Here is a 12,886-nt window from a genome sequence, read left to right as displayed (position 1 = left end):
CAGTTAAATCAAGGAGGACAGGCCAACTTCCTGGACTCAAGACTAAGTTGGCTCATCTGGGTCATGGAAGTGGCCTAGTTCATGACAGAAAACTGCCCAACAGCCTCTGGGCCACCCCCTGCCAGGAGAGCTGGGCACAGTGTCCTCCTTTTGGTCCTCCTCACACTGTTGAGGCGGTTTCAGTACTTTAGTTAGCATGTCCCAGATACGATGTCTTTGTTCATCAATGTGACTCGACTTTGTAATTACTACACTGCTTCTATTTTGGTGTTATTTCACATGCTTAGGGTTTATACAGTCTATTTGTTTGGGGCTAGAGTATTAAGAACTTTCTAAGACTAAAGACTGTCTTTCTAGCCCAACCAAGCCTCACTCCCCAGATGTAAACATGTGGCTGATAGCTCTCCAGCAGTCTGGTATGAACAGGTGGCCCTGTAACCTATAAAAGCTGGGACAGGGCCCAGCGCCATAGCCTAGTGGCTGAAGTCCTCGCTTTGAACACACGCTGGGATCCCATACTGGCACTGGTTCTAATTCCAGTGGCCCCACTTCCCATCCAGCTCCATGTTTGTGGCCTGAGAAAGCAGCTGAGGATGGTCCAGAGCCTTGGGACCCAGCACCCGTGTGGGATACCCAGAAGAAGTTCCTGGATCCTGGCTTTGGATTGGCTCAGCTCCAGCTGTTGCAGCCGCTTGGGGAGTGAATCATCGGATGGAAGATCTTCTTCTCCGTCTCTCCTCCTCTCTGTATATCTGGCTTTGCAATAAGAATAAATAAATCTTTAAAAAAAAAAAAAGCTGGGAGAGTTATAATGCTTCAATTCACGGTCAAGAATCCAGAGTCAAGGAAAGGGAGCCGGATGCCAGTTGATTCAGCAGGAAAGCCAAAAAGTCCCTGTTTTGATGTCCTGCATGTAGGTAAAGCCATTGTCATTACTTTAACAGCCGTGGACAAGTTTGTACGCGAGAGAGGAAAGGAAGGAGACATGATTCTGATCTTCTAAAATGATGCCTGTCGAGTACGGACAGGAGCCACAGGTATACCCCAACACACTTACAACAGAAGGAGCCACAGCTGGTGCTAGGATGGGTTTGTAGGCATGAACCATGCTGATGATCTACACAGGGCAGCTGGACCTTCAACACCAGACACAATGGTCTAAAGTGGAATAGCACAAACATCCTCCCGTTGTCCATTCCTTCAGCCAAGCCTCTGGTGTTTACTGAGACCCTAGCAAATGTATGCCAGTACCGCCAAGGACCTGGAGAAACTAAGAAAGCCAGAATGGAGGGGCAGGAACATGATGTGGCAGTTGGGTTGCTGCTTAGGATGTCATAGCCCATATCAGAGTGCCTGTTCAGGTCCTGGCTCCTCCACTGCTGATCCAGCTTCCTGCTGATGCACACCCTTGCAGGCAGTGGGTGATGGCTTGAGTACATGGATTCCTGCCACCCACACGAGAGACGTGGACTGAACCTTGGGGATCCTGGCTCAGGCCTGCACCAGCTCTGGCTGTTGGCGTGCATCTGGGGAGTGCACCAGAGGATGGAAGATCTCTGTCTCTGTTTCACGCAGAATGAAAATAAATCTTAGGGTACTTTGAAGTATGGAAAAATGAAATGAAAAGTTAATTTTATTTTTGGTGAAATAAATATTTTAAATCCATGAATTATCAATAAACATTTTGTATGAGTGGATTTCAAAACAATTTTTTTTCTAGTAGGATAAACTTAAGATTTAATTCCACTTCCAATACTCTGGTTTCTCTTCAGAGCGAATAAATCTTTCGCCTTTTACTAATTCCACTTCCATAACTCTCTTCACTACACTGTTTTCTTTACCTGAAGGAGGAAACTGAGGCATCAAAGAGGTTAATCACCAAAAGAAGAAATGTCCATCAAATCTGAACCAAGCTTTGCCTGGCTCCAAGCCTTCACCCTTTAACAAATCAATAATTTTGACACAGTTAATTATAGCCTCATGAGACAACTGGTACCAGATGTAAGAAAATCCAGAGACAATTAACTGCGTGGAGGGGAGGAAGTAGTCTTTGAGTTTCCCAAGTGGCCTAGCAAGGAAACGGAGTTTTGGGCATAGCCAACGGGGGAGCAGGTTGACCTGCGGTAGGAGTGACAGCGACCGAGGGTCCTGCCTGCCAGGAGGCAGATCTCTCTGAGGAGCCACTGCTCCCTGCTGTGACTCAAACCAGGGACTGTGGCTTCTCCCTGCAAGGTACTGCCTTGTGCCAGGTGAATCTAAGGCCTATGCCGACAGTCAGCATCCCACTCTCCACAGGACCCTGCTGGTGGTGTTGCACTTGCTCTAGGATTTGGCGGAGAGCATGAGGACAGAGGTCCCAGGGAATCAGCCAACCACCAACGGCTGATGAGAGCAACTTTGAAATTGTTACACTTCCACCCTAGAGCCAGGGCACTTAGCACTCTACTCACAGTTTTGAGTCCAGCTTCAGGAGGAAGCCCAGCCGATCATACTCTGAAAAATAAAGAGGCGAAAGACGTCACTGTGGCGGAGCTGCTGTGGGCCTGGGCAGATCACATTCCCCAGACCCAGCCCCCTGGCACAGAGGGAACCAGGAAAACAAGATTTGACTACTTTCAAAGCACAGGCCCAAATACACAAATCATGCTTATGCGATGGCTCCAAAACATCTGCTCGACTTCTAGCTTGCGAAGAACCAGGTCCCACACTAGGTGCTTCCGAGGCTCTCGAGGCCAGCTGGTCTGATGCAGACACCCACTGCCTTCCTGCTTAAATGTGGTACCTGGAACTGAAATCCAGTAAAGCATAAAACCGGACCCTGGGGAAGTAGGAGGCTTAGAAACAATGTCTATTTCCTCTAGGCTCTAAGTACACTATTTGCTGAATCTTCCAGGCCAATTTTGGGATAAGATGTGGTAGGCATTCCTTTTGTGGTACTCACAAAGAAGGGATAAATCTGAATGTACAAAGAATAGAGGATTTACAATAAAATTCCAGGGGTCAGCTTGTGGCACAGCTAATTAAGCGATCACCGTGACATCAGCATCTCTTGTAGGAGTGCTGGTTTGAATCTAAGCGACCCAACTTCCAATCCAGTTCCCTACTAATACACCTGGGAAGGGAGCAGAAGATGGCCCGAGTCCTTGGGCCCCTGTCATAGACACAGAAGACCCAGCTGGAGTTCCAGACTCGACTTCAGCCCAGCCCAGACCTGGCTGCTGCAGGCAAGATTTCTCACTCTCTCTCCTTCTCCCTGTTTATGAAATTAATAAACCTTTGGAAAATAAATACATAAAATAAAAACTAATTGGTAAGCTTTCTGCAATAAGTGATAAGTTGCTAATACCCTCGCATCTTGCCTCGTTCAAAATGAGGTTTTAACAAATTATACAGGGGACAAGCTTATAACATGATCCCTGGGAGTCTAAGAGGAAAAATGCACGGGAAAAAACAGCAGCTGCAGCTGGGGTGAGGAAAGCACCAGAGCAGGACTCTATCCTCAGGACTCCTAACATCTAAAACAGCAGGGAGCACTGAGCTCATGGTTTACATCGTCCATAAGCAAAGCAGAGCATCACAACTACTCCTGGTCCTAAGGGTTAAGGGAAATTCCCTGTGATCTCCAGCTTTGGGCGAAGGGGGTAGGGGTGTGTGTGTGTGTGTGTGTGTGTGTGTGTGTGTGTACAGTAAAACAAGTGGTGCGTGAAGGCAGTTCTCAGTTGGCCTGGCTTGATCTGAAGGTAAAACAGAAAACCAAGACCAAATGCTGGCTGAAATGTGCAAGGCATAAGGCTTTTGAGAAACTCAGCTGAGAGAGGAGGGACCCCTCGTGGGAGTCCTCCTGCAAAACCTATCAGGGCCAGACTTGGGGTTTTCACAACTAGCTGAGCTGTGGTGCTGACTGGAACAGGACTCAGCCCCCTACCTCCAAGAGAAGGCCCTTGAGCACTCCACAGGAGCTTGTCCTCAAAATAATTGTTCGGCTCTAGCTCAGATAAGTGGTTGGGAGACATTCTTAAAGCATCAGGAATTTATGAAAATCAGAGGAGGGGGGAACAACAACAAAAGAGGCTTACATTTTTAAAACTGCTGAGAGCAATTTGCAAAAATAGTTCCCAACGTTTGCAACTCCTTCAATAAGGCTGCTCTGTCATCCCAGGACAAGGAAGTTCATCAGCTGCTGCTGCCCCCCTGCCCACGTGGTGACCACCTCGGAGCACCTCCCCACACGTGCTACCTCTCAGTCAGACCTCAGCTAAACCTTGGATTCCTTCTAGAGAAGCCAGAAAACATTTCTCCATGTGTCGCAAGCTCAAATGTCACACACATGAGAGCAGGAGGAGAATGCAGTCGCCTTCTGCAGCAGCTCACACTGTTAACTGTAGTTGCATCAGAAAACCAACCCTGGTGTGAGCAGCAGCCTGGTCATTAAGGCAGCCACAGCCCACACCAGATTACTTGGGATCAAGTCTGCACTCTAACCCAGTTCCAGCTTCTTGCTGATGCAGATTCCGCAACCACCTGCACTCCTGGAGCCTCTGGAGAAGAGAGTGAATGGCTGAGTTGGTGTGGGGCTGTCTAGGTTCTTTCCGATATATCTATCTGCATGGGGGTTGGGGACTGCCTCCTGGGAGACAGTGATGATAGCTCAAGTGACTGGGTTACTGAACCCTTGTGACAAACCTGGACTGGGTTCCAGGCCGCTGACCCCAACTCCTGCCCACAGCTGTGGCCAATGCAGGCATCTGGGGAATAAATACATGGGTGGGAGCTCTATCAAAAACAAAACCAAATAACAACCACACACAAACCAAAAAAGCCACTTTGTATCTCTGAACAAATTCTCTCTCTTTCCGGTGGTTTTCCTGGTCTATCTGTTGCTTTCTTCCTTATTTAGAGACAAGAGTACCAGAAATATTCCACTTACTTCTTTAAGAAAATGAAACTGTGTGAGCACATGGACGATTAACAGCGAGGGATGCTTGGCTGCAGTGTGAGATCCCAGAGGGGACGGAGGCCATCTGGAGACCACATGCTCCCAGGAATGGTTGCCTCCGCCACAGCCGGCTAACTGGCCAGGCAACACCATAGGCCCAGGGAGACTGCACTTTCTGGTGTTCTCCCTGCCCCCAAGTCATAGAGTTGGAATTTTTTTTTAAGGCAAAATTTCTCAATTTGTAAATATTGGCAATGGATTTAAAAATAAAAAGTCAAAAGCTTGTGTGAATCTGCCAAAATATGTCTGTGGGCAGAATTTAGCCAGAGGCTAACAGCCTGTTGGCTGCCCTAGACTGGACAGCTTGCAAGGGCAGTGGCTGTGCCCAGTAGATGCTCAAGCAATAAGCAAAATGCTGGCTTACTATCAGATTATCTTTCCTCCACAGTCATAAATCCAAATCAAATCATGGTAACAGGATGCTGAAAGAAGATTTTAACCAAGCCCTCGGGTGATAATTTTCAGACACTGAATGGGTTGCTAGTTGAAGACACGCCTGAATTAGAGAATCGTAAAGGCCTGTTGTGACCAAGCAGAAAAGAAACTGTGGTAGAGGAAGGGTGAGCGGTGTGACTACCTCCTCAGCAGGAGGGGTCTAGGAATCCCACCTTGGAGGAATGGCAGAATGGGCAATCTTGGTCTCCCAGTCTGGCCTGGTGATGGAGGGTGCAGTGGGCCATTTGGCATCGCCTCCTACCTGAGTCTAGAGTGCACAGGTACGCCGCAGCAGCTGTTACGCTGCAACCACCTGCACTCCTGGAGCCCCTGGAGAAAAGGGTCAATGGCTGAGCTGGTGTGGGGCTGTCTAGATACTTCCCAATATATCTATCTGCATGAGAGTTGGGGACTGACAGGTCCTCTGGACCCCCAGGAGTCACACAAGGAGTGAGCAGCCAGGCCAGGGCGAGTGCATTACTCACACCAGGAGATGTGCCAAGGAGAGATCATCCACATGGAAAGGGGCTTCCAAAACACTCACAGGGTGCAGACACTACCCTAGGTCTAAGTACTCATGCTCTCTGCCCCCACACAGCAAAAGCAGAGAGGTCACAAACAACACATGCAGGGGATGGAGAGGGGTGGGCAGGAGCAGGCATTCCCTACCCTGCATTAAATCATAATGTGGGGGAGGGGAATTCAATGCAGCTTCGACTGTACTGAAAGTTGTAATGACTACATAAGCCTGGACTTGTAAAATTTTGGAATTGGCAATTTTATGTGACCACGGGATTTTTATTACCTTAGAGCATCATTGGAGAGTTCGGCAGGTTGTGGTGCAGCACGTTAAGCTACTCAAACTGGGAGTGTCAGTTTGAGTCCTGGCTATGTGGCTTCCAATCCAGCTTCCTATTAATGTGCCTGGGAAGGCAGCAGAGGATGCTCTAAGTACCTGAAGCCCTGTCACTCATATGGAAGACCCAGATGGAATCCTGGCTTTGGCCTGACCCAGCCCTGGCCCGTCTAGCCATATGGGGAATGAGCCATCTAATGGAAGAACTCTTTCCCTCCCTCTCTGTTGTTGTTCCTTGCAAACCAATAACCTTCAAAAATATCACTGAACTTCTCACATTGAAATATTTGAAGTAGACAGAGGAAGAAAAAAATGGAGGTGATTTCAATGACTGTCCCCAGGGTTTCCTGCATGCCCTCAGGCTTCCCTCCTTTGGCTCTGCTCCCTCCATACAGCCTTCCCCAGAAGTCTGGAGAGATAGCTGTCAGCAAGCTTCTGGCACACATCTTCAGCTCTGCTCCTCAAGAAGGACAATGGCCTCCTCCCTGCTCCTAACAGCCAAACTTCACACATGGAGCAGATGGAGTTGTGCCAATGATAAGCCAAAGAAGACAGCTTGAAGGAGTATCCACGAGAACGAGTGTGCTGTCCAGAATAGAGAAGGCCTTTTGGAAACAGTCACACACACCTAAGCATGAACACAATTATACAGGTATTAGGCTGTTTGAAGTCTTACAGCTTGCTGATGCTGTTTGTTTATTGGGTAGTTTCATTTTTAAAAATATTTTCCACCAAATAGATCTTCTACTTTACCATTATTTTCTTCTACAGTGTCTAATTTGCTGATGATCCCTCCATTGCTATTTTTTCTTTTCATTTTTAGGAATATCTTTTTGCATCTTCCATGCTTTTCTTCAGTATCCTTCTACTTGCCTCTACCTCTGAACATACGGAATATGCCGCACAATTCATTTGTGTCATCTCCAGATCTGTTTCTCCTCATTATGGGCTCGATTTTCATGCTTTTCCAAGTTGCTTGGTAATTGCTGACCGAGTGCCAGTCATCTGGATTTTACCAGTGTTGGACACAGGATACGTATGCATTCTTTATTTGGAAATCCAGTTAAGTTACTTGGAGGCACTTTGATCCTTTTAAGGTTTGCTGTTTTAGACTTTTTGGGCCAAGGAGACAATGGGGAACTGGAGTGCCTTTGAACACCAAGAACTCTGAGGTCACCCACCCCCGTTTGGATCTACCACATGGGATGCAAAAAGCCCAAATCCTTCCTCGCAGGATCCAAGGTCATCGGAACAACAGCCCGGAGCCCTGAGTGGTCTGTAGAAACTGAACAGTAAACTTCCTTCAGGACTAGGGAGAGGCGCTTTCTCTGGTCCTTGCTTAGCTCCAACTTGGATCCCCACCCTCTCTTGCAATGACCATCAGGGTCGCTCCAGAGACACACCCCCCCTCAAAAAAAGCAAACAAACAAACAAAAATTAGAATAGATAGAACGACAAGGAAATCTTAGAACCAGACAGGAAACAGTCAGTGCAGATCCATATATACCTTACTAGGTAGGACACAAAGATTAGTTATTCCTCACTAGGGTATTGAAGATTTCTCTGCACATCCCTCCTAAAACTGTTCTGCACCTCAGCTGTTGACAAATGCCTTGTTAAGCATTATAAACCAGTTTAGACCATCTAAAATCCACCAAGTTCAGCAAAATTATGTTTCAACACTATAAACTGATAAATACTAAAATGAAAATAGTCACGGGACAGCTGAATAGTACCCTATAGCCATTTTAAGGTGTATAGCAGCCAGTTCTGTGTATAAACTAAAATAGAAATGCTAATGAAGTAGTCGCAAGATGTGGTTAAGAACTTGAATTTTTTAACATATTGATTACTCAATACCATGTCAATTAATTCCATAATGTTGTAAATTGTTGTTGATGTTGTGTTGGGGCTTTTAATTGATCGGGAGGACATTCTGCCAGCTCTATCTTCAGACCAGAGATGGTCTCTCCAAGAAACCGTTGAATTTATCTGGACAATAAGATGCTGGACTCTATGCTTTGTAGATGCTTGCAATGAAAGGATCTCAACTGAATTGGAACTGTGGTTATGCAACAAGGTGGAGGAATCCACCATGGGGGGGGCGGGTTTGGGGGAGGGTAGGGGGGAATCCCAGAGCCTATGAAACTGTGTCACATACTGCAACATAATTAATAATAAAAAAAGATTAAAAAGTATAGTCCAGATAATAAAAAAATTGTCCCTCTTAAAAAAAAAAAAAGACTTTATGGGGCTAGGATTGAGAAGCAAACAGGGCTCAACTATATCATCACTAATTTTGCTCCACTACTGAAAATGCCCTCTGTCATTCCCAGATCTCCCAGCCCATTTTTCTGGTGGTTCTTTCTCCAGCACTAGGCAGTCTTCTTATCCACATGTCTGTATCAACCTGATAAGTCCAAGGAGACCAGATCCTGAAAGCCCTCTCGGTGTGCCAATCTGCTAGTGAAATGGAGTTGCCTTGGTCTACTCAAATGCTGTTTGCTCAACTCAGCAAGACTTCTGGGTTCTATCAGAGTTCTCTTCTGCCCAGTGGACTGGAATTCTGTCCAGGCAGTCAGCTTGGACAATTACATGGACACACCTCAATCACTCCTTTTTGTTGGGGGGGGGGTGGTGATCAGTGTCCTGTGCTACCAACTGCTCAAGCTATAGGGAAAAAATAACACACCTTTTCCCATATATTTCATCTATTTCTCCTTTATTCACTTTCTCCTTATTTAGTCTATCTAGACTTTGCCATGCTCAGCACCCTGTCTAGGCTACCCAGCTATCTTCCCACTATAACTAAACCAAATCTCTCATTCTTGCTTACCCACTTTCCCTGAATTACATTCACATTTGTACCCCATAGACACAAAAAATTCAAGATCCCAGAGTGGGCATTTGGTCTTGGAAGTTAAAATGCCCAGCTGTTTGAGTTCAACTTCCCATTTTTGAACCTGATTCTAGCTTCCTCCTGATGCACACCCTGGCAGGGGACAGTGATGGCTCAAGTACCTGAGGTTTTGCCCTCACATGGGAGATCCGAATGAAATCCCCAGCTTCCAGCTTTGACCTGATACAGTCCAGGCCATTACAGATATCTAATGTAGTGAAAAAGTGTATGGGAGCTTTGTTTCTCAAAAAACAAATAGGCAATTCCAGATGCCCATGGAGCTCACCTCCAACATCCTCACACACATGGAGAAACCAGTCCATTTCTTGTATTTTCTACCTTAACGAATAACAAACACTTTTCATCCAGTTGCCCAAGGTTGAAACTGGAAGAATCCCTTGATTCCTGCTTATCTTTTATTTAATTAAGTATAATATCTTTAAATTTTTAAAAATTTTTATTTAAAAGAAAGATTTACAGAGAGAAAGACAGAAACAAAGATCTTCCAGCCTCAGGTTCACTCCCAAGTGGCCACAACAGCCAAAGCTGAGTTGATTCAAAGCCAGGAGCCTCCTCCAGGTATCCCACAAGGGTACAGGGTCCCAAAGCTTTGGGCCATCCTCTGCTGCTTTCCAAGCCCACAAGCAGTGAGTTGGATGGGAAGTAAAGCATCTGGGACATGGACCAGCATTCACATGGGATCCTGGCGTGTGCAAGGTGAGGATTTAAGCATTGGGCTACTGCTCCAGGACCAGTACTATATCTTTTTAATTCAAATCCAGCTGCTGCTTTTCTCCATTCCTACTACCCTTGCCTAAGACAGCTTAACCTCTCACCCGACTTACTATGACAGCCTTCACCTCGCCAGCCTCTAATAGGTTCTCCATGCTACAACCACAGATATCTTTTCAGAAGATATGCATGGTTTTGTCACATCCTGTTTTTAACCTCCAGCAGGTTTATGGTTCTCAGGACCAGTCTCACCCTCTTGATTCACAAGTCCTTCCTGATCTGGCCTCCAGTGGCGACTCTGACATCATTTTTGGATTCCCTGCATTTTCCTTACTATTCCTCTGCCATATTTTATGCTGCAACCAGACGGAACATTTTAATTTTGTTCCCAAAATATCCTGACCTTCTTCAGGCCTTTGCATGGATTATCCCTTCACTGCAACTATTTTTCACAATCCCTTTCCACACAGGTTACTTCCTATGTGGTTCTTGTGAATGGCCCACAATCACTTCAAACTCAAAACGCCACAAATCAGACATCACCTGATCCCACAGTTCTGCTGTTCTGTCAGTAGCAGCATTCTCATCCAGTTCTCCAAGGAAGAAGGCTTTATTCTTTTCTCTACGGCCTTTATGTTAGAGGGCTATTGCAGGCAATTCCTTTGTACTTGTTCAATACTCATCCTTCAAGGCATAGCCATTACCAAAACTCAGTTTAACATATCTTCTTGGGACTGGCATTGTGGCACAGCGGATTAAGTCACTGCTTGGGACAGTCAAATCAGAGTGCCACCTCTGCTTCCCATCTGGCTTACTGCAAATGCACAGCTCAATAAATACTAAAATTAAAATAGTCATGAGACAGCTGAATAGTAATCTATAGCCATTTTAAGGTGTATAGAACCCAATTGCATATAAACTAATAATTGTAATGTCAATGTGGAAGTCATAGGATGTGGTTCAGAACTTGCACTTGTTTTTTTTCTCTCTCTCTTTTAACATGCTGGTTACACAATATCAGGTCAACTAATTCCATTGTGTTATAAATTGTTACTGATGTAATGTCGGGGCTTTTAATTGATTGGGATGATACTCTGTCGGCTCTACCTTCAGACCAGAGATGGTCTCCCCAAGAAACTGTTGAACTTATCTGGACAATAAAATGCTGGACTCTATGCTTTGTAGATGCTTGCAAGGAAAGAATCTCAACTGAATTGGAACTGCGGTAATGCAACAAGGTGGAGGAATCCACCATGGGGGGGGGGCGGGTTTTGGGGAGGGATGGGGGGAATTCCAGTGCCTATAAAACAGTGTCACATAATGCAATGTAATCAATTTTAAAAAGTTAAAAAACAAAAACAAAAACAAAAACAAAAAACCCCAAATGCACAGCTCAAATACGTGGCTCCCTAACACTCACATGAGAGACCCAGAAGGGATTTTGGCTCCAGGCAGTAGCCTGGCCCAGTCCCAACTATGCCACGCATTTGTGGAGTGAATCAATCAATGATTGATCTGTCATGATCTGTCTCCCACTTTGCTCTTGAAACAATAAAAATAAACACATAATAAGGTGGGTGTGGGAACATGTATTAAACCACTTATATACATTCTTGTAAGATAATAAGGAACATCTTGATTTAGCTGTGCTGCCTTCCAGCCCTACCTCGCTCTGTCTTTGGCCCATTTTGGTCTCCTCTCAGTTCCCTGAATAAGCTAAAAGTTTTTCATTATAGGACTTTTTTTTTTTTTTATTGGAAAGGCAGATATACAGAGAGGAAAGACAGAGAGGAAGATCTTCTGTCCGATGATTCACTCCCCAAGTGAGCGCAACGGCCAATGCTATACCAGTCCAAAGCCAGGAGCCTCTCCCGGGTCTCCCACACGGATGCAGGGTCCCAAAGCTTTGGGCTGTCCTTGACTGCTTTCCCGGGCCACAGGCAGGGAGCTGGATGGGAAGTGGGGCTGCCAGGATTAGAACTGGCACCCATATGGGATCCTGGGCGTGCAAGGCGAGGACCTTAACCACTGTGCCACCACGCCGGGCCCCATCATAGACATTGTTTTTTCCCCTTTAAAAGCAATTTCTTCCTCCTAGACAGAGTCTTCAACTCTTCATTTGGGTAGTTGATGCTCATCCTTCAAACCCTAGTTCAAGCATGCCCTTGCCCTTCCTTTTAAGCCACTCCTCTGGGAACCCTCCTTTGATGCCAAGAGCTATCCTGACACAACACTTATTCTGATTTCTTACAGTGCATTTATCAGACTGGTGGGCTGGCGTCTCTCTCCGCTCACTAAGATGCCCTGCCAAGGCTTTCCTGGGTTTCCCTGCAGTGGGATGCTGAGTGTGGCATGCAAAAGGGATGTGCCTCACTCAACAGCCCATGTGCCACTTGCCAGTGTGGTTTCTTGCTCAGGAGCAAATGCGCATCCATTCTTTTGCTCCCCCTTTGGTTTCCTTCACATACTTCTCTTCTCCCGCTGCAGGTAAGTTAAGTATAAACACATAACAAAGGCTAGGTTAGCTGGACCCTTTTTTTCTGCTTCAGGCTACATGACACCAGAAAATCTGTGAACTGAAGAGCTGGATGATCAGTTCCTGGGGTCTCAACTCGGAGAGCTGCCCTTCATGCCTGGTCCCAGGACTGGACACTTGGCTAGAGTCTGTGGCTACCAATGTGCTGATAATGATCTTATTCACATTTTTTAAAGATTTATTTTATTTTTATTAGAAAACAAGAAATACAAAGAGGAGGAGAGATAGAGAAGAGAAGAAGATCTTCCATCCGATATTTCACTCCCAAAGTGGCTGCAATGGCTGGAACTGAGCTAATCCAAAGCCAGGAGCATGGAGCTTCTTCCAGGTCTTCCACGCAGGGTTCCAAGGTTTTGGGCCGTCCTTGAGTGCTTTCCTAGGCCACAAGCAGGGAGCTGGATGTGAAGCGGGGCCACTGGGATTAGAACCGGC

At 46.0% G+C, this 12,886-nt stretch overlaps 1 protein-coding gene across 5 annotated transcripts in view; it reads right to left on the bottom strand.

The window, feature by feature from the left end:
* ST3GAL3 (ST3 beta-galactoside alpha-2,3-sialyltransferase 3) overlaps positions 1-12,886 on the bottom strand; it is a 221,900-nt gene that overhangs the window by 107,572 nt on the left and 101,442 nt on the right. For all 5 annotated transcript variants that reach the window (XM_040974347.1, XM_040974349.1, XM_040974351.1 and 2 more), the window contains one exon: positions 2,451-2,493. In XM_040974347.1, coding sequence (XP_040830281.1) covers positions 2,451-2,493 — 43 coding nt within the window. The remainder of the gene's footprint in view (positions 1-2,450; positions 2,494-12,886) is intronic.

Source organism: Ochotona curzoniae, unplaced genomic scaffold (assembly GCF_017591425.1).
Source record: "Ochotona curzoniae isolate NIBS_2020 unplaced genomic scaffold, NIBS_Ocur_1.0 contig_2404, whole genome shotgun sequence".
Lineage (NCBI taxonomy): Eukaryota > Metazoa > Chordata > Mammalia > Lagomorpha > Ochotonidae > Ochotona > Ochotona curzoniae.
Note: the sequence above shows the minus strand (reverse complement) of the source record. Positions and strands in the feature narration are given on the sequence as shown.